The sequence below is a fragment of the Castanea sativa genome, chromosome 5 (assembly GCF_040712315.1).
Source record: "Castanea sativa cultivar Marrone di Chiusa Pesio chromosome 5, ASM4071231v1".
Taxonomy (NCBI): domain Eukaryota; kingdom Viridiplantae; phylum Streptophyta; class Magnoliopsida; order Fagales; family Fagaceae; genus Castanea; species Castanea sativa.
This window is the reverse complement of record NC_134017.1, coordinates 68,825,055-68,846,103: the sequence shown is the minus strand read 5'-3', so window position 1 is coordinate 68,846,103 and position 21,049 is coordinate 68,825,055. Positions and strand designations below refer to the sequence as shown.

At 36.2% G+C, this 21,049-nt stretch overlaps 3 protein-coding genes across 3 annotated transcripts; 1 reads left to right on the top strand and 2 right to left on the bottom strand.

Annotated features, from left to right (window-relative positions):
• Nucleotides 1–517: 517 nt before the first annotated feature.
• LOC142633703 (uncharacterized) lies at nucleotides 518–13,466 on the top strand. Its single transcript, XM_075807943.1, has 20 exons — nucleotides 518–1,289; nucleotides 3,278–3,746; nucleotides 3,842–3,927; nucleotides 4,178–4,291; nucleotides 4,430–4,618; nucleotides 4,738–4,803; nucleotides 5,046–5,102; nucleotides 6,021–6,143; nucleotides 6,232–6,348; nucleotides 7,837–7,944; nucleotides 8,026–8,161; nucleotides 8,833–8,967; nucleotides 9,110–9,286; nucleotides 9,373–9,986; nucleotides 10,174–10,657; nucleotides 10,760–11,001; nucleotides 11,770–11,959; nucleotides 12,540–12,765; nucleotides 12,868–13,023; nucleotides 13,139–13,466. Exons 1-20 carry the CDS (start codon nucleotides 579–581, stop codon nucleotides 13,230–13,232), a joined length of 4,494 nt encoding a protein of 1,497 aa, XP_075664058.1. The 5' UTR covers nucleotides 518–578; the 3' UTR covers nucleotides 13,233–13,466.
• Nucleotides 13,467–15,087: 1,621 nt separating this feature from the next.
• LOC142636392 (15.4 kDa class V heat shock protein) lies at nucleotides 15,088–15,898 on the bottom strand. The gene is made up of 2 exons (XM_075810600.1): nucleotides 15,689–15,898; nucleotides 15,088–15,551 (listed from the first exon to the last, which is right to left on the bottom strand). The coding sequence occupies exons 1-2, from the start codon at nucleotides 15,825–15,827 to the stop codon at nucleotides 15,292–15,294; spliced, it is 399 nt and encodes a 132-aa protein (XP_075666715.1). The 5' UTR covers nucleotides 15,828–15,898; the 3' UTR covers nucleotides 15,088–15,291.
• Nucleotides 15,899–17,727: 1,829 nt separating this feature from the next.
• LOC142636391 (uncharacterized) lies at nucleotides 17,728–20,527 on the bottom strand. Its single transcript, XM_075810599.1, has 2 exons — nucleotides 20,389–20,527; nucleotides 17,728–20,010 (listed from the first exon to the last, which is right to left on the bottom strand). Exon 2 carries the CDS (start codon nucleotides 19,953–19,955, stop codon nucleotides 18,057–18,059), a length of 1,899 nt encoding a protein of 632 aa, XP_075666714.1. The 5' UTR covers nucleotides 19,956–20,010; nucleotides 20,389–20,527; the 3' UTR covers nucleotides 17,728–18,056.
• Between the last annotated feature and the right edge of the window lie 522 nt (nucleotides 20,528–21,049).

Genomic DNA, 21,049 nt, shown 5'->3' with positions numbered 1-21,049 from the left:
TTGTTATGGTCACTTTCAATCGAACAATAGACAACAACTTAGTAAAAAATGTGGGGTTAGCTGGCTTGAACAAATCAGAGTAATAACTTAGCACAACATTCTTCACCTCTCTCTGATCATCCATCCACTTATCATTCAAATCCAAAAATCCCTCAACAAAATTCTTTTGAAACCTGAGGAGGCCTTGGAATGAAAACAAACCTGTATTTAAAACGTTAGATTATGAATTTGTGATATGTGGTTTTTAGTGGTGCAAACGGCATCGTATCATATAGTAACTTTTTGAAATTGTCCCACACCGCGCGCTCTCAGTCAATTCAAACCGAAAAGCCCATAAAAGATAGAAAAAGAAAAAGAAAAAGAAAAAGAAAGAAAGCCTCATAATAACAAAAGGCCGTTTCCGTAATTTCACAACCCCCGCGCACGTGACCCACATTTCAAATTCAAAACTCAAAAAAAAAAAAAACACTTCATAATAATACATCTCTCCTTCTCTACCGTTAACGAGTTCAAAAACTTCACAAAATATTCAGACACGCACACACAGACACAGAGAAAGAAAAACCATTTCCAAGAAAATGGACGGAGATGAAGAACCACCGTTACTCTCTCCGTCACCGCATCTCTCATCATCTTCATCTTCATCTTCTTCTACACTTCTCAAAGATATCTCAAATTACAAAACCCCAAAACGCCCCTCCCAAGTCCCCAATTTTCACTCCCCATCGTGCCATCAATTCTTCACCGCCTCCAAACAAACTCCGTGTCCTCCCTCGTCGCTCCGCCGCCCCCGCCCTTCTCTCGCTCCGCCTTCAACCCGCCGCCCCAAGTCCACCGCCTGGAGGCTCAGAGCCTTCGAGCTCGAGCAGTCCAAGTCGTCCCGAAAAGCGCAAATCCAGAAGCAAAACTCCCTCAAATCCCTAGCCAACTCCCTCTCCGTTTGGCTCAACTTTCTCTTCCAGAACCCCCGCTCGTGCGGCTGTGGCAATGGCGGCGACGCTGCGGAAGAAGTGGTTTCGGGGAAGGGGAAGAGGGACAGTGGTTGTGGAGTTGGGATCGGCGTTGACGTTGAAGCGGCCGCCACGTGGCAGAGGCCGAAGCGGCGGAGGGACTTGCTGTGGCGGAAGGAGGTGGATGATGCGGTGGAGTTTCCGAGCTCGATGTTCGCGAGTCTTCGGTCGTCTCTGAAAGAAGTGTGCAGTTTTGACGATTTGAAGGAGCGGATGAGGGCTTATTTGAGCTTGGGATGTTGCAAGGACATTTTCAAAGCCATGACTCATGTTACTAAGGTTTGCTCGCTCTCTCTCTCTCTCTCTCTCTCTCTCTTTTCTTGTTAGTCTGTTTGGTTGCTGAGAAAATTCGGAATTAGACTTTGACATGCGTGGTTTAGTTTCGTATCTTGCAAAATTAGTGTGTCAGTAATGTGTGTGTGAGCTGAATTTCTATTTGTGGTTTTGTAATTACTGTGTTTGGTTGCTGAGGAAAATTTTAGAGAAGAAAGGAGAATTAGACTTTGACGTGCGTGGTTTAGTTTTGTAACTTTTGAAAAATTAGTTTTATTAAGCACTGATGAATTTCTATGTCGCTTTGTTATTGCTGTGTTTGGTTACTGAGAAAATTTAGGGAAGAAGTAGAATTAGACTTTGATTCACGCGTGGTTAAAGTGTCATCAATTTTGGAAAAAAATAGTTTTGTTAAGCGTAGTTATGTGACTGGAGTTTTTGTAGTGTGTGCGCGTGAAATGAAATTTCTATTATTGGTTTTGTCATTACTCTGTTTGGTTGTTGAGAACACATAGAGAAGAAAGAAGAATTAGACTTTGACATGCATGGTTTCGTTTCTTAAATTTTGAAAAATTAGTCGTTTGATATCCATGTTACATGCAAGGCACAGCAATAAACATACAAAGAAAAATATAATATAATATACTTATTTTATTGGAATTGAATTACATAATAAAATGTAATAATTCTTCTTTAGATTACAATACAATGGAAACCATGCCTAGTATATACACTATTGAGGTGTTCCCTGCTATTATCGCATTGTGGCATGGACTCTTTCCACCACTTTTTTACTTAATCACATTCCTTGTCCATTATTTTATTTTGAAAAACTTTAGAAAGACATAACCATCAACCACTTTCGTACTTTATCCTCCAATACACAAAGAAAGAATAAAAAAATTAATTGCAAAATAAATATTGTCTTACACAATTACTGTAATAAATTTGTAAATTTATACAATTTGACACATGGATCATTTTTATGAAAAAATGCCTTTTTTTTTTCTATTATGCAATGTTATTACTCCAAGTTGTTAACAAAGAGAGAACTGAAAGGAATCTCGTAGGCTATCTAAAGCTAAGACCACACGCACCAGTTTGAAAAACAGTTGAAACTCGTTTGAAAAACCAAAAGATGTAGATAAGAGTTAGTCGTTGGTTTTTCAAGCAAGGCTTTAACCGTTTTCTCAACAACCAAACAGTTACTCTGTTTGGTTGTTGAGAAAACATAGAGAAGAAAGAAGAATTAGACTTTGACATGCATGGTTTCGTTTCTTAAATTTTGAAAAATTAGTTTTAATAAACACAGTTGTGTCAGTAGAGATTCTTGTAAAATGTGTGGGAGAGTGAATGAATTTTTATTTTGTTAGTATATTGGTAAAATGATTGAATTCACCATTTCCTTAATAAGCTTAAGTTTTTGGAATAATCAATAATTTATTATGGTATTAGAGAAGTTGGTCTTAAATTGGAATCTTATCTCCACTTTAACTCCCATGTAAAAAATTAAAATTTCACGTGTTGGGCCCACTTACTAAGGGGGAATACGGGCCACACATTGGTTAAATGATTAAATTCTCCATTTCATACTAACTTATAGTCTTATATTTTCGAGACAATTGGTAATTTATCATATTTGTGGTTTTTTATTAGACATTGACTCATTGGTTTAGTTTCATCAATTTTGGAAATTATAGTTTTATTTAAGTATAGTTATGTAAGTGAAGGTTTTTGTATTTTCTGTATGCTGCTAGCCATTCATGATAGTTACACTATTATTGCCCTAAATTACAGATTTTCTAGCATATTTTGAGAATTTGAATTCGTGGTGAGATATATGGGCTTTGATTGCTTTATATAATCCCTTAATCCTTGACTTTGAAATTTTTAATATTGGTTGTTACATATTGTGATTGTAAGAATTTTGGTGCCCCAAATGTAGAAATTTCTGTTGCGGTGGTTGAATAATTTTGGCATGTTTTATTTCTCAGACTATTGATGAAGGGAGGTTGAAAATGAAGGCACATTGCCCTTTAGTAACAGATTTTGGATTGAAGGAAAAGGCAACTAGAACACTTATGAGTTATAACCCAATTTGGCTTCGGATCGGATTATATATTATATTTGGCGGTGATTCTTTGTTGTCCAATGTAGATGTTAACTCTGACCAAGAAATCACGTTCTTGAAAATGGTTATTGAGAAGCAGTTCTTCTCGCATGTGGGTCTAGCAAAGGCTTATGCATATAACAAGATGGTTGAAGGTCTATATAGACCTGGTTACTATGAAAATTTGGGGAATGTAATATTGAAGAGATTTTTGCTGCTTATTCTTATCCTTGATAGAGCTAAATGCCAGAGCAGTATTCCCCTTAAGTATGGTATTGATGGAGTGGACGGGGGTTCTCCTTTATTGTTCACAACGCAATCTGGTATTAAATCAAGTTGTCAGGTGATCCAAGGTAATTATCTCTCTGTTCCTTGTTTCAGTTTTGTGTTGTAATTGTAATCTGTCCTCTGTAGGTTGACTCTTTCTGTCTGTTTGGTTTAAAATTAGATTTCCTTTCGTCGGATATAATGCATGGGGAAGGCAATATTCTAGCACACCTGGTGATATTAGGGCACAAGGTATCTTATCAACAGGTATTGCTTCTGAGGCTCATTCTATGCATTATGGTGATTTCCATATGCACATACATTGGTACTGATGTTTATTGTCTATCTGTGTGCATGTGTGTATGCATGTTTTTGAGGGTTGGTGCTTAGTGTTGTGTGATATGATTGGATCTGACCTTGCACCTATGTTTATGCCATTATCCTTTAATGATCAGGCATTAATGAAATGATTTTATAAGTTGGCTATTTTAACGTACTAATGTGTGTAATTGTGCAGTGTCCACTCATTGAATATGACTTCAGAGTTACAGATTTATTTGTAGATCTCCAAGATGGTGTGCGACTCTGTAGAGCCATTCAGCTCTTGCAACATGACTCTTCTATCCTCACGGTTGTTATATTCTCTTCTTGTCTTTATCTTTATCCTTTTTTTTGTCAATATGTTTTCTGATGAGTTTCCAGGTTTAATTTTCATTTATCTGGGAGTGGAATATTTTTTATGTAATATAATGCTTTATTGTGTTGGCAGAAAATTGTAGTTCCATCAGATACTCGTAAGAAGAACTTGGCAAATTGTGGCATTGCCCTGCAGTATCTTAGGCAGGCTGGTGTGTCATTATGTGATGAAGATGGAATGATTATTGTGGGTGATGATGTGGCTAATGGTGATAGGGAACTTACTCTTTCTTTGCTGTGGAACATTTTTGTTCACTTGCAGGTTTGCCGGTCACTTTCCTCTGTCCCAAATTTTCACAAAAGCTATATTGCAGGTCCCTTTGGCATTTGATATTCTTCTATGAGTTAATTGTAATTCTTATTTTGTCATGAAACCTGCAGCTACCTCTTCTGGTCAACAAAACAATTTTACTTGAGGAAATTTGTAAAGTTCGTGGAATTAACATGGTATGCTCAATGTGATAGAGCTTCCTTTTATATAGCTTATTTTCTAGGGAATTTATGAAATGATGTGAAAATAGAAATTTCTTTGTTTTTCTGAGTTTGAGATCACTTTAAACTAAAGAAATTGGTTTGGTTATATTCTTATTTTTCATTTTCTGTATTGAAGTTCTTGTGTTATTTTCTTTTGGTTCCCTAGAAATTATATTTGAGACTTTGAGTTACGCTTATTCTCTTTCATTATACAGGATAACTCAAACTGTGTCAACTCCACTCATTTGGAAATGCTTTTGAATTGGATCCAGGTATTGCTGCGGTATGGAAATTGTATATGGTTATTCTTCATTTATGCCTTAGAGACCACTTATTTTCCATCTAACGAAGCATGTGCATCTGTCTTCATCTCTGCCCTATATAGTCCACCATACAAGCATTGTGCACACAACCATCACTAGCACTTCATATCATGATTAATTGATATGCTAGCTCTTATTTGTTTCCATATTGCATTAAAAGTTATCAGTTATTGTAATAATACTTTTCTTGCACTATATTTTAGCTTCAGACATGAGCTTTAACTAAAATGGCATCTCCTCCCTTTGTAAGAGGTGGAGAGTGAGGTCTTGGGTTCAAACTCATAGGATGCATGTGTAACTTATTAATTAAAAAAGAATAGCTTGTAGAGAACTTGGGCTTCTTTCAGCCTCCTGTGGAGGAAACTTTTCTGTTTCAATGAGAGTATGACCAGTGATTCTGCTAGTTTCACATATTCTTTGTGGAGGTATTATCTACTGGATCAAAGTTACTAATTTTTCTCTCTTGGCTGATAGAAATTTATATATTAATGCTCTTTTCAGCCTTTGTGCAATATTTTAATGCCTTTTAATCTAAATTTTGAATGCCAAAGAGCCACTGAAATTTGGATGATGCTGGTTTTAGCAGGTTTTGTGATAATTTATTATTCATTTTTCTTTATCTGGTGTTGTAAATTTTAAGCATAGGGTTTAGTTTTGTTGTTCACTCCTCTCGTTTCCATTGTGGGCCAATATTTGGTGTTAGGTCTTTTGGTTGCCATCTTGTAATTTTGACTGTCAACTTTCTTCTTAAGGTTGCTAAATACTATATCTGGAATGCGTATACTGTATCTGGAATGCAAATACTGTATTTGTTTGTATTTGAAATATTTTTTTGTGACTTTGGCTATTATTCTGATGTGTTTCCAGGCAATTTGTGAAAATTATGGTTTCAAGATCGAGAAATTTTCTTCATTGGTTGATGGAAAAGCCATATGGTGCTTGCTTGATTATTATTTTCGCAAGGATCTTCATTGTTCTTGTTCTTTGGAGGTGCTATATATATTCTTTTCCATTGTTTCAGATCATATACAACTACAGATCTGTTTCCATTTGCTTTATTTTAATTATTTGGTCTCAGGATCCTCAAAAGGCAGGTGGTAGAGAATCAATTATGTCAGCTATTGATTATCCAGATGCGGTGCACAATTTTATATTTTCACAGAAATTGACTACATTATTGGGAAATTTTCCAGAGGTAAGTATTCACAGCTTTTTCAATATAAACATCCTATCAATTTCTACATGTTTCCAAGACAGTATGAAGTATGTAGTATTTTACCCCAAGTGTTGTGCAATGGCACCCCCAATAAAAGTAAGAATGAAAATAACTCAACAACTACGTACACAAATAACACTGGAATTTACATGTTTTGGCAAGATGCTCATGTCTACGAATGGTGACAAGGAGAAATTTTTACTAAAAATAGAGAGATTACTCACAACGGTGGCATAAAAGCTCTTTCAAGAAACCCAAATCCAAAATACATCCTAGGCTCTCTCTCACAAACAGTATTAGCCCACGACAAGAAGAGAATTTCTCTTAAACCTAATTCTCTAGCTACAACACAAGAGAGAATTATACTCAATGTATGAATTAGACAAAACCAGTTTGGAGAGCTTATTGTACACAGCAAGGAGAAGAAATACTTAATTTACTAGGAGTCCCAGCTGTGGAGACCAAGAAGAAATAGAGAGCTTCTGTTTGAAGTTACGCAAAGTCAGTTGGATTTGGTCAACTTAACCAATGTTGTGTTGTGGCAGTAATTCAAGCCGCATAAATCCTTACCAAGTTGCATTGATGTATAAACACTTCAAAGTAAATGGCAAAAAAGACTTAAATTGCTAATGATATAGCTTTAGTTACAATACAATTTCGAGTGTCATTGTTATTGATCTGCAGGAATTTTTTTTTCCTATTCAAACTGCATGAAAGTTATAAATGAACTCACTTCAAAGATACACACGCTCATATGTGTGGAAGTGCATATGCGTAATTATATATATACTCATACACAATATGTATACACATACATAGATATAGACATATTGGTACATCAGTACATCTCTCCGCATGTATGTGTCTATGCAAAGATCATTTTAAACACTGTACTGTTTGTGATATATTATTGCACATGAAATTGCTCTCTAAACATTGTTATGACTTCCTTTAAATTAGTAAATGGCGCAAGTGTGCTAGAGGCTCTATGTACTAATTTGTATGAATATATATATTTTGAGTTTGTAAGCTACAGATTTCCGTAGTGTCAGTCATGAATACCTTCTAGGTTCTGTATTTGATAGACTGGGTTATACAAACCTGAAGATCTTGTAAATTATCACAAGTGAGGTTCAGCCTAGGAAATTTTCTGTTCTTTTTAGTCTTGAGCAGAACAAATTTTAAGCGTAGGAGGAAGCCTTCTGAAAGTATTTTTATTAATCGGACTTAAAAATTCCATTAAAGGATATGATTTGAACTCATAGCTTCCCTATGATTGGTTGCAAATTAGTATCAGACTAAGAAGTGCCTGGGAACAACCATATGTGAATATGTGATTTGAACTCACAGACAAAAAGATTATGAGAATAATTTTCCGTGATGTGAAATGATATTGTTAGTTTAGTATTGGCTGGACATGTTAAGCTTAGAAATATATCGGTTTTTAACTGGTTATTGCTATTACAGGTTCTGCAAATCAGTGACATACTTGAATATAATGGTGCATGTAATGATCAGAGTGTGGCCATTCTGCTGGTGTTCCTTGCATCGCAACTGGTTATCAAGAAAAATATGGTAGCGCTTGAAGTATTATGGATTGATAATTGATTTCTGCCAGTTTCATGCTTCTTATGTTTTTCTCTTTCTCCTTGATAGGATCAGTTGAATTTCCACAAATTCTTAGGTTGTGATTGTATAAGCCCAGAGAGAAAACATTCATGTTTAGAACGGTGCTCTGTCGGTTCTGAAGCAATACAAAACCAAGAAGAGACTGATTGGCACACTACAGAAGGTTTCATTTATTTTTTTGAACTTTTTAGTGAGTAATGGATATCAATTAGTTGGATATCTTGTTCTTCTTTTCAATAATTACTAAACTGGGGTTTGATACATGCAATAACCTTACAAATGTATGGCTCAATTTATTGATTGGATAATATGTTCTTGGTCACCACTCTACTGGCTACAGCTTCATTTCTGTAGCGATTCTCTGTTTTGAAAAAGTGTAAATTTAGACAATTAAAGTAACTAGTCAAATAAAATGATGAAAACTTTTATTGTGACTATGGGTTGTAAACCTGGAAAAGTTTCCTCTTTGGTATCAATAAAAGAATATGTTACAAAGGTCTTGAATGATGGCTGGGATCACTTTCTTGGTGAAACAAAGAACCTCCACCTTTCTCATGCACTTTTTTAAGCCTCGAGTCCCATCAGTTTTAGTGTTTTGGTTATTTTGGAAGCGTCATGTGATGTGCTCTATATTTGAAACTTCTTCAAAAAATGTTTAAGGAGAAGAGTTACATGCGAAATTTTACCATCAGGGGAAAAAGAAACAAATTGTTATATGTGAATCTGTAAATCAGCAAGTTAGGAAGGGCTTCCTTGCTGGTTTGAAACTTGTTCTTCCATTACCTTTATTTTTCACTTCTTATTTTTTGATCTAGCTTGTTTCTATTCAAACAGATGCAGTCAGAAAGTTTAAGGCAATCCAGGCTTGGTGGCAAAATATGGCTGAACAGACCTACAAACCTGTTACAAAAGTAGCTCCTCCTTTGCCATGCTTATCGCCAGTCAAAGACATTATTAGCATTCACAGAGGTGATTAATATGACCTTTGGTAGCTGATCTCTGTGGGAATTTATAAAGCTTGTGTAATTGATTTTCTTCTTACTCTTATACCTAAAGTTGTTGTCAGTCATGTTCTTTTTCTGATTAAGCAATCTCTCTGTCATGCTTCCAGAAAATGCAGCAAAAGTTATACAGTCTCATTTCAGAAGATTGATTGAACGTCGCAGTTTCTTGAAGATGGTGAATGCTGTTTCTTTTTTGCAAATTGTTATCCGTGCTTGGTTAACTGTGAGAAAGAAATCAGCTTTTGTTAAGTTTGATACCGTTCAAGTTAAAGGGTTTTCAAGCGGTATGTGCTGTGTTAGTAATTTTTTTATATGCATTTATGCAGAGTAATTGAAATTCCCAGTAACATGGCCTATTTGGATAATACAGGAAGTTTGAAACAGTCAGAAAGATGCAGGAGATATTTTATGTTCATTGTTGAGAGACAGAATTTTGTCAAGTTAAAGAGATCGGTGTTGCTTATCCAGAAAGCAGCAAGGAATTGGATCAACCATAGACATCATGGTGGAAATATTGTAACTTGTGATGTGACCACTCTTGTCCAAGTTAATGCTGCCATTGTTGTTCAGAAATATAGTCGTGGGTTGTTGGCAAGATCTAGATACATTCATGAGGTTGCTCAGTTAGAGAAAGCTCCAAACTTGTGCAATGAAAAGGGTGCAAGTGATCTTCAAACAAAAGCAGCTGTTAAAATTCAGCTTGCTTGGAAGAATTTTATCGTCTGCAGATCTCTCCACAATCAGCATTTTGCTGCAACTAAAATTCAGAGTCATTTCCTTGGTTGGCTATCGAGAAGAAGGTTTCTAAATGAAAGGCAAGCAACAATAAAAATACAAAGTAATTTTCGAATGAAAAGATGTTGGAGGGCTCACCAACAATACAAAATCGCAACATTCTCAGCCACCCTCATTCAATCTTATGTACGTGGATGGATTGCCCGGAGAGAAGCTTGTAGACGCAGGCATCTCATTGTTGCAATCCAAGTAAGATCTCTAGGATTTGTGATGTATGTTTTATAATACTTTATTGTTCTTGTACTTTTGGGGAACTATGGAACTAGATTCTTTTGCCACAGCACTTCTATCCTCTGGATCAATGCTTTGTTATTATAATTCTGTGTTTTTAGTTGTAACATTATATAAATTCAGCACTTCATTTATATTATTCCAGAGACACTGCCGTTGTTGGTTAATAAGAAGGGACTTCTTGTTCCAAAGAGAGGCTGCAACAAAGATACAAAAAGCTATTCGTTGCATGATATGCTGGAAGACATTTCAGTGTCATAGACATGCTGCAATTGAAATTCAACGGTTTGCCAGGGGGCATATTTCTCGAAATAGGCTCCAAAGAATGGAATTCTTGTTCCAAATAGAGGCTGTAACAAAGATTCAAAGTGCTATTCGTGCCATGATATGCTGGAAGACATTTCACTGTCAGAGACATGCTGCTATTGAAATTCAACGGTTTGTCAGGGGGCACATTTCTCGAAATAGGCTCCAAAGAAGGGAATTCTTGTTCCAAAGAGAGGCTGTAATAAAGATACAAAGTGCTATTCGTCGCATGATATGCTGGAAGACATTTCAGTGTCGGAGACATGCTACAATTGAAATTCAACGGTTTGTCAGGGGGCACATTTCTCGAAATAGGCTCTTAGGTTGTTCTCATTTCTTATCAACATGTTTCTATCTGCTTGTTTTAGTCTCAAGTGGTGGTGTTCTTCATATTATAATTGTTTCTAGTGTCGGTTTTGTTGCAGGAGCTTCTAGTTTAGGCACAGTCATTCCTAGTGGTTGCTTGTTGAAGAGTTCAAGAGAGGGTTTTGGGAGTATTGAACTGGAAATATTACTATGTTCAGTTCTGAAAGTGCAAAAGTGGTGGAAGGGTGTTTTGTTGCTTAAATTAAGAGCAAAATCTGCAGTCATTATTCAGTCTCATATTCGTGCATGGTTTGCTAGAAGAAATGCTGCAAGAGAGAAGCATCATATAGTTTTTATCCAAGTAAGATATTCTAGTTTCTTCTATGCATTACTATATATCTTACCTCTATGGTAATATTGGATAATACATCTATACCCTACGGTGCTACACTGGCCTGGAATTATCCTTTGGCTAGTTCTGTTTCAATAAAGTGGTAAAAACGAGGGAATTTCAGATTATGACATGGAATTTTGTGGGGAAGTCGATTAAAGGCTAGTGGTGACTGCTCCACTGGCCTGGGTTTAAGTTTTCCAAGCAGACTGAAAACTGTTCTTGCCTTCTAGTTCCTCATCTGGATTCTCTAGGGGAACATTGTAATGTGTAAGCACAGAACTTTAAGTCAAAGCTTTTAGCTTTTAGCTTTTAGGCTGCTATCATACAAGGAATGAGCTGCATTGATGAACCATGCGTGCTATAGCTGCTTTTACAGCCAGTGTCAAACTTAGGATCTGAAAAACAATGGCATTGTGAAAATATCTGGATTCTAGTACATTGGGGAATCTGAGAAATTTCAAGATTCTTTTTGGCAAGTGAGAAAAGTAATATATGTGGAGAACAGAATAAACAAATTTTCCATTTTTTTTTCATATATATAATATGGAATAATAGTATTAATCACATAATTTCATATGTGGAAGTTCTAATCTTGATGGGAGGTTCAATGAATTTGGGGAAGTCAAGTAGATTTTTGGATTTGATTTTTTAGGTTATCTTTGTCATTATTCACTGCCTTTTATTTATATGATTGTGTTGGCTCAACTGAGCTTATTAATTTGATTTGTTTGATAGTCATACTGGAAAGGTTACCTGAGACGGAAAGAGTTAAGAGGGCAGTTACTGGATTTGCGCTTGAGAGTGCGAAAGTCATCTACAAATGTGGATGACAGTAGGCGTCTCATAAATAGACTTCTTTCAGCAGTTGCAGAACTACTGAGCATGAAAAGTGTCAGCGGCATTCTTCATACTTGTGCAACTCTGGGTGAGTTAAGAGTAATGGTTAGATGATCATTTACTGTGCTATTTATGTGACGTTTGAATGTGATACAGAAGTCTTAATTTATTTTGGTTTTAATTCTTTGGTCTAACAGTTTATTCTTGGATTTCTCAATATAAATTGTAATTCCAATTCTCAAAACATGATTGCTTGGTATATACAGGCAGTAAAGGACACAAAATGTAGTAGTATATTTGTAATATTTTGTGCTTCAGTTCATGGTTGTATCTGGTCCTTTGTTTGTTTTTGAATCAAAATTTTTTTTTTGTTGATAAGAATTACTAAAAAGAGAGACTACTCATGTATTAGTGTCACAAGGTAGCCTAAATAATTACAACAAGAAATAATTATATACAAAATGACAATAACTCTATAAACGACACAATAGAATGGCTAGTGCCAAGCGCAGTGCTTTTGAATCTAAATTCAATTGATAAAATTTTAGATCTGAGATTTTGAAAGAATTTATTCTGTTTTTGTGTTGCTTCATTAATGAGTTAAAATGAATTGTGGCCTTGAAAATAATTATGGATGTCATATACTTATGTCCAACTCTTATTTACAGATATGGCTACCGAACATTCTCAGAGATGTTGTGAAGAACTTGTGGCTGCGGGAGCAATCAACACTTTGCTGAAGCTCATCCGTTCAGTCAGCAGAAGCATACCGGATCAGGAAGTATTAAAGCATGCACTCTCAACTCTCAGAAACCTTTCCCGCTATCCACATTTGATTGAAGTGCTAATTGATAGTCATGGATCTGTAGAAGTTATTTTCTGGGAGTTCCTAAGGTTTAGTATCTATCTTCAAAATCAAGAATAACAGTTTTATTTGGTCTTCTACATTAGGAGGAATGTTAAAAGTCCTATATTTTTCTTAACAATTCTTTACAGGAGCAAGGAGGATGGATATTTCATTGCTTCTGAGCTTTTGAAAAAGATATGCTCAACTCACAAAGGTGTAGAAGCTATACATAAGTTACCAACCCATTTAAAAAGGCTTCAAAGTCTAGTTGAGGAACTTACAAGGAAAGCAAACAATGAGAAGAGGTTATTTTCTGTTGACGCGTATTGGAACTTTGAATTCATTTTATGGTCCACTAAGTTTGGCCTAGTGTTTGAATATGATGACTATGATATAATAATCAATGGTACATGAATACAGGAATGCACGAGGTCCGGCTGCTAGAGATAATATTGAGAGAAGGCTAAGAGAAGCTGTTGAAGTCCTAAAAGTCATAGTAAGTGGTCAAGTTTAGCAATTGATGCATGCAGTGTAAAGAAAGGTATTATTTTTAGTTAGAATTAGTTGTGTATATTTGCCATTGAAGTTGCACGTTCAATGGGGGGGAGAATATTGTCGGTGAAAATTTGATTGTTTTGGTGGCTGCGAGAATCTTTGTAAGCAGTGTGCAGTGTGTGCATATAATCAATGCCGAAATTGTTGTCTTTACCTAGCCATCAATTTATTGAGGTTGGAAAATTTCCTAGAATTCTTGTTTCTTTTTATTTCAACTGGTATTTGCATTTCTGAGATAGCTGATTTTTTGGGAACTTGCATATCATGTCAGTCAGACTTACTGTGATACTTGTTGAGTTGTTTCATTTCAATTTTCAGAGCCGCCTTAAATATTTCGGCAGTCAGCTTTATTAGCCTAGTTGGTCCCTTTTAGCTGAAATCATGCTTGTTTACTACATTTTTATAGGCCAGTCTTATTCTCCATGTTACATATCGTAATCATTATTCATACTTTTAAGCAAGAAGTCCTTATAAAATGCACAGGATTTTGTGAATACCGCATGTGCCCTATGGGGCCTCCAAATGAGTTCCTCAAATTGAATGCTCTCTCTTCTTTATTGGGTGATAGTTGTGTGTCAATTGGAGATTTCACGTGATGACTCTGAACACAAAAGCCAAGTTGCGAATAATTTAATGGTTGGTTATTGATTAAATAAATTAATTAGTCAAGTAGACGCAATTCTTTGGGACTTCGAATCTTGTGGCTCCTATCGTTGCCCAGTCGCTAATATTTTTTTGACAACCAAGAGATTCAGATTCAGCCCTCAAAAATATCTACCACCTATTTATTTTCAGGGGCTGTTTGGATAACATCTCAGCTTTCTAGTACTAAACTACCAATGCACCATTATTGCTGAGAAAAGATATCTACCACCAAATATTTATGAGAAAAGATAACATCTCCGCCCTCAAAAAAATCTACCACTAAAGCTGAGTTTGGATACAGCTTATGCGTCCGCGTCTGCTGCGTTTTGCGTTTTTTTTTTTTTTTTTTTTCTTCTTCTGCTGCTGTACGGGTCAGGAGACAAAGGCTACTGCTAACTTTTGTTGACTTTTTAGCACATTTGTGGGTCTCGTGTACTGTTCACGGGACCCACAAACTTCACTTTACAGATTTTTTTTTTATTAAAAATGGGTCTCACGGTACTATTCACACATTTAAAAATTATTTTGCTACAATGTTTTCAGTTTTCAGCAATAAGCTCTATTCAAACGGACCCTAAATATTGGTTAGAAAAGATTTTATTTTTAAAATTTTTTTAGAGAGTTTCAATTTACATGCTGCTCTTAATCATTTTTTTATTATTAGGCCCAAATATCAATTGACTTTTAAGTGTAGATGAAGATCGAATTATAAGTCTCTTATTTGACAACAAAAAAATTTATCAATTGTTTAAGTGAGTTGTAAAAGGACGTCTCTTTTCTCTAGCCTCTCTTCAAAAGTGTGCAATAGACAATTATGCAAGCTTTGCAATAAAGCCTAGAGGATCTGTTTGGCAGAAGGGAAAAAGTTAACTGAAGTCGGATGAGACTTTTTTGCACCAGTCAATGAAATGCCAATCCAACGTGTGAAGTGAGGGTTACCATTCTACAATTTTAGGCCGTTTGCCTTAAGTGCAAAATTTAAAATGATGAACTTAAATAAAACACTGTAATACAATAGTATTTTCTTCTTTTGATTTAGAGTCCAATTTGGTTAGAATGTGGGATTTATTGATCAAACAGACCCAATATTAATTGATGAAAGTTGGAATATGGTTTTAAAAAGTTAAAACCAAAGTAACATCAACATAGGAACTCAGGATGCAAATTCATTTTTACCCCACATCCATGCACATACACCATTACCATTAATCTTGAATACTCCCATATTTCAGGAAACAATAGAGACGCCAATAAATTTAAAATCTTTTTGTACATAGGGACTTCAAATCTAGAACACGCCAGAGATGACTATAATAACTTTCTAAAGAGCTTAATCTTAGCATCCAAGTTCTAAGCCAACACCATGTTTCAATTCAAGCAGCACGTGCAACAACTTCTGGCTGGTTTGCCAAATCAATATACAAGCCCCTCCTCCTGAAAGACCTTGGCACTGTAATTGTTAGGACCCCATGTTCATACCCAGCAGAGATTCCATCAATATCAACCCTGCCTGGAAGCCTAAACTTCTTCATGAAGCTCTTAGCAGGCACTGAGGATTCATCTATTGCCTCAGTTCTAATTATGAGGTACCTTGAGTCCTCAACTTCAACCTTTATTTCTTCTTTTCTAACACCTGCCATAACAACCAAAAGAGAACAAGTGGAATACTATATTCAATTCCCATGATACCATATAACAATGAAATGAAATAAAACATAAAGGATAAGAAGATAGGAAAGGAAGGTATGGTAATATTGTAAGAAGGCTTACCAGGGAGATCAGCTGAGAAAAAGTGAGACTCTGGGTTTTGAGTCCAATGAACATAGTTTTCAGGGGTGAACTGGTAGGGGAAAAGGAGATGAGAGGGGTAGAGGTATTGCCAAGAAGGGTGGAGAGGTGAGAGATCCATTGCTTGAGACGAGAGTAACAGTTTGTTCTGGTGGTAATAAAGATGTGGGGGTTGGCTTATAAGTGGGAAAGGATCATGGTTGGTTGAACCTTTATATAGCAAGTTGCCCAATGGGGGGATGGGCTTTTGGAGTTGGGAATGTGGCTGGAATTCGAAGTGTACTACATAACTTTCTAGAAAAAGACAGATTAATTTGCTCATAAGCTATCTATTTTTAGAAATATTTTATACAATTTTTTTAATTTTTGATAAAACTTTTATAAAAAATGGTATACTATTGTGTGTCTTTAGAGCATACGTTAGTAAAATATTTCTTTTTTTGGAAAATAATATATATATATATATATATATATATAAAAGTTAGACTTTAATTTGAGTTGGTACAATCACTGAGGTAATAATTTTGTGTTAGTGTTCAGCGAAAAAACAAAAATGGGTGTCAGTGATTTTTTTAAAGAGGAGATGGGTGCTAGTAATGTTGATTGTTGAGTTGGCACATCACTAGGGCAATGGCATTACCGTAAGTCTGCATCAAAGAAAAATCCCATTGACAGAAATATCAAGGCTTTAGGCTTTTAGAGACTGAAAAAGGGGAAAAGGTTTATGGAATTTTTTTTCAATTGCATGTTTAGCATGTTGATTTTGATTAATGGCTGTCGTATAATGACCAAATTTGATTAGGCTAAATGAACTTGGAAATTTTATCCCTTTTTTCCCACTTAGATTTGACTCATAGCATCCACTTCATCAAGGTAATACCTAACCACCAGGCCATAGACCATAGTCTTTTTGGTAGTATGACCTTGTCTATCTACATGCTTGCTTATGCAAAGTGACATTTAAAAATCTCCCAACCATTGCATATTAAAAATAAAAAAAGGTCCCTGAGGAAGAAAGTTCTTACAGATTAACTGCCAGAACAAAGCTTTAAAGCCTTTAACTCAAGCAAAAAAGGAAAAAAAAAATGCTTTCATTTATTTATTTATTTATGTACATTTGGACAAAAATAAACCTTAACTAATGCATTAACATATTTGCAGTAGTATCGCACACCCTTAGTGCGATGGTCACTTTACAAGTATAAGTGCTTGTGAGGGGGAAGGGTCGGAGGTTCAAATCTCCAAGAGGGAGTGTCACACACATATACACTTAGATTAAGCTAGAGTAGAATTCTATCTTGTATAAAATAAAAATAAAAAATAAAAACATATTTGCAGTAGTTCTTTTATCTCCTTTTCTTTTTTTCTTTTTTTTTGTGTAAGTAAAAAGATCATATTAATAAGAAAAATGAGTCTCCCAAGTATACATGGAATATACTGGTATAGACAATAAGTTACAAAAATTGCATTAATCTAACAATTCAATAATAGAAAATAAAGAGAGGTTCCTCATGGCTGACAGCCAATCTAATAAAGTTCTAAGAAATAACAACTTAAGATCAGGCATAGAACTTCTGTTGTCTTCAAAACTCTTGCTATTCCTTTCCCTCCAGACACCACAACAACAATAGGGGATAATCATCCAAATATGACCATTTTGATGACGACCAAATCAACATTGCCAACATGCTAAAAGTTCAACAACAGATTTAGGCACACCCATGAAACTCCAAACAAAGCCAAAATCATGGACCACAAATTAGAAGCAATAGGGCAATGTAGCAAAAGGTGATCAATAGATTCACCATTGCATTGCAAGCTTGGATTTTCCTCTTTAGGTTTCTGGACTTTCTTCCTTTTTTGGGGGAGAGGGGGGGGGGGGGGTCACGGAAGATAATGAGATTGATCAAGTCCTAATGTTCTCTTTTTGTAATCTTTTACTATATATATTTGTATAAACGTGGGTGAGCATACATAGAGTAAGGTGAGCTTTAAATGCAGAGATGAACACAATAGAGGGATGCATAGAAAGCAAACATATTCTCAGAAGGAGCAACAATGAACAGTCAGTCATGCTTGTCGTGACTTATGAACTGCTCACAATAGATTGACAACAAATAATGAAGATACAATGTTATACAGAATTTTCACAAGGAAAGAATTGACAAATAGCTCATGCCTGCAGAAATTGTATCTAGAACTCAATTGTGGGTGGAAAAAAAAAGTATAAAAATATAGTTCCCAATTATTACCTTCCACCTCGTCCCAATCTCAAAAGCAAATCATTGCCATCACCTAAGGGATTAAACATAACACCAGAAATATGCTAAGGCCTTTGATAACTCCCAGCTCATGTATTCACCCCAAGCACAAAACCATTGCTATATGAAGGAAGATTGCAAGAAGTCCCTTGATTTTTCACAGGAGAGCGGAAGGGATTTGGTGTGACAGGAAGTGTGATATGCAGTCCAGCACTACGAAGAACCTTTTTGGCATTTGTACATGAAATTTCATTTTGATCTGTGAAGAAGGCAGGAGTGCCCCTGGATTTGATTAAATCAAGAGCTCCAACCCAACTCACATAGCTATCCAATCCACAGTTTAGCGCAACAACAACATGGGGAGTAGGCAGATAGGTGGCTTCCTCCTGATAAACACCCCTCACAAGGTTCACCCTCACTCTGCTACCGATTCCAGAAGTTGTCCCAGACAAATTTGTTGGAACTTCAGGTCCCACCATTACTATTTGAATGTTGCCCAATCCATTGAGTAAATGACCAACCTCTGCAAATGCTGGCATCCAGTCCAACTCTCCCTCAGGCCCGAGGTAGTGAAGAATTACCTCCTTCCCCTTGAGTAGAAGGTTTTTTGAGCTGATACTCAGAGCTGTTAAAATGTGATAAACTGTCAACGGGTGAGAGAGAATGTCAGCAACAGGGCTTGACAAAGGCAGTGACCTAAGGTTATAGTACTCTAACCAACCAGAAAGAAGGATTGGGCTTGAGATGCCATCTCTCAAATGATTGTGAAAAGGAGAATCACGAGGGTAATTTTCATCATCAAGCCCACCCCACGAATCCCACAGCCCACCTTTAACAGGAAGGAGACCAAAAGGGCAGTGAGAATAGCAACTACACCTTCTTCTCCACATGCCTTTCTGATGGATATCTAATGATTCAAGCCATTTACAAGGCTGGTCAGCAGCGCAGGGGAACATGAAAATTTTCATCGCCAGCTCTTCTTCTTTTTCCATCATAACCTTGTAGAGACCACACATGCTTTTATGAGTTTCCTTCCAGTGCTGCTTCTGGCATATAGGACTGCAGTAAACCATTGCACGACACTGGCCACAGCAAAGAGACTGTTCTCCATGAACCTCCTTATCACACATTGCACATTGTCTCGAGCCAGCATTTGAGCATACTTTAACATCAGCGAAAGCGTCCTCCCTTGGTGGTTCTGCATATTTGGTGGGGGTAGAGCTAGCCATTGAAGTAGCCTTTTCTTCATACACCTGACCAGGTGGGTGTGAGACTGTCACTGCAACAAGGTCATAACCCTTGGAAAATTCTGCAGGCCACTGAACATCAACTGTCTCAATAAATGGTTCAAAGTGCATCAACTTAGACCACTTTGGACCACCTTCTCTATCAACCTGAAGCAACGGGTGCACCAGAGAGATGGCTCTCATGAATGCATATACAAACCTAAGCTCTTCAAGAGTTGGATCCCTAAACTGCATATTCCCTGATGATGTGCAACGGGCAACATCAATAACAGGAAAACGATCAGTCCCTGATGCTTCCAGTGACAAAGACTTAATCATCTTCCTATTTGAAGGAAACATCAATGACTCACGCTCGTACGTGACTCTTAAAAGCTCAACATTCGGAACCCGGATAGTCTCTCTTGAGCCTGTCATCTTCTTAGCATCATTTTCAGATCGAAACATGTTGAAACATATATCCCCTCCATCACCTCCAATGAATTGAACACATGGGAAAAGCTGTTTCTTGGCAGACCAATCCAAATCTTTGCCAACCCGGATACCAAAAAAATGCCCTGGTCGCAACCTTCTCCATGGATCAGTCCTATATAGTGCTGCTGAAGCTTTAAAAATCGACTTAATAAAATTAGGAGCAACACCCTCTACCTTCATAAGACATGTCCCGGATCCAGGACCAAGCCCAGGACCAGACCCAAATTGCTCCTGGAATCTATCAAACAAGTCTTTCAAATGCAAATCCATACTGTCCCTATTATCGGATCTAACTAAAATTTGCAACTCCTAGTCCTTCAGACACCTGTAAACCAATAGTAAAGTATCACCCATTGCAATTATAAATGACTCAAATCCAAAACTCTAATTTTACTATGAATATAGTTTCAAAAGGGTCAATGAATTGCATAAAGTTTGTTCTTTTACTCTAATGTATGTTTCCAAAACAAAAAACCTGAAGCTACAATGAGTAGTGAAATTGCTCAAAGTGTAGGCAAAGGGTATTTCCAACTTGGGAAAATCTTACACATTCCAATCCAGGCACCAAACTACAGACATGGGTATTGCAGAATTGAATTGAAGTAACATAAAAATTATATGGAACCAGAGAAAAGTACAGAGATCATATGAAATTTCTGAACTTGAAATGATAAAAAAAAAGAGTAGTGGTTCTGGTTCATACCAGGTTTCTGGTTTTGAGTGAAGTTCTCTGGCAAAGATTGGGACACAGAGATGTGGATGCATAGAGAGAGTGACAGAGTTCAAAAGCAAGTCAGATCCGAATAATGGACATGCAACTGGTTTTTACTAGGAAGGACTCGTAAGTTGGAAGTGAGGGAGACTGATTTGACAAGAGAATAAGTGGAATTTACATGAAAGACCCGGAATTTGTAACTTATTTGTTAATCAAAATTCAAAAGTTTAAGAAATGTATCAATTTGTCCATCTTGATTATTATTATCATCATTATTTATCCTTGACTAATAAAAGGAGTGGCGGTAAATAAATAGTTGATAAAATTAAAACTCTATTATGAATGATGTGGGAACATTGTTTGAGATAATTTTTTTTTTTTTTTAGAGTTTCAACTTATGACGTCTGCTTCTAATAATAATTTATTATTAGACCAAAATATCAATCATTTCTTATACAACTATAAGAGAGTTTACCAGTTAAGCTAACTGAAACTCACTGATTTAGATAATTTAGTTATGTATGAGAAGCGTGGTTTTGAGAATCAAATTGTTCAAGGAATCATAAAAATGAGAAGGTTTAAGATTTTGGAGTCAGATCATGGTTTAATAAAAATAATGATGTTATAATAAATTTAAATACAAATAAAC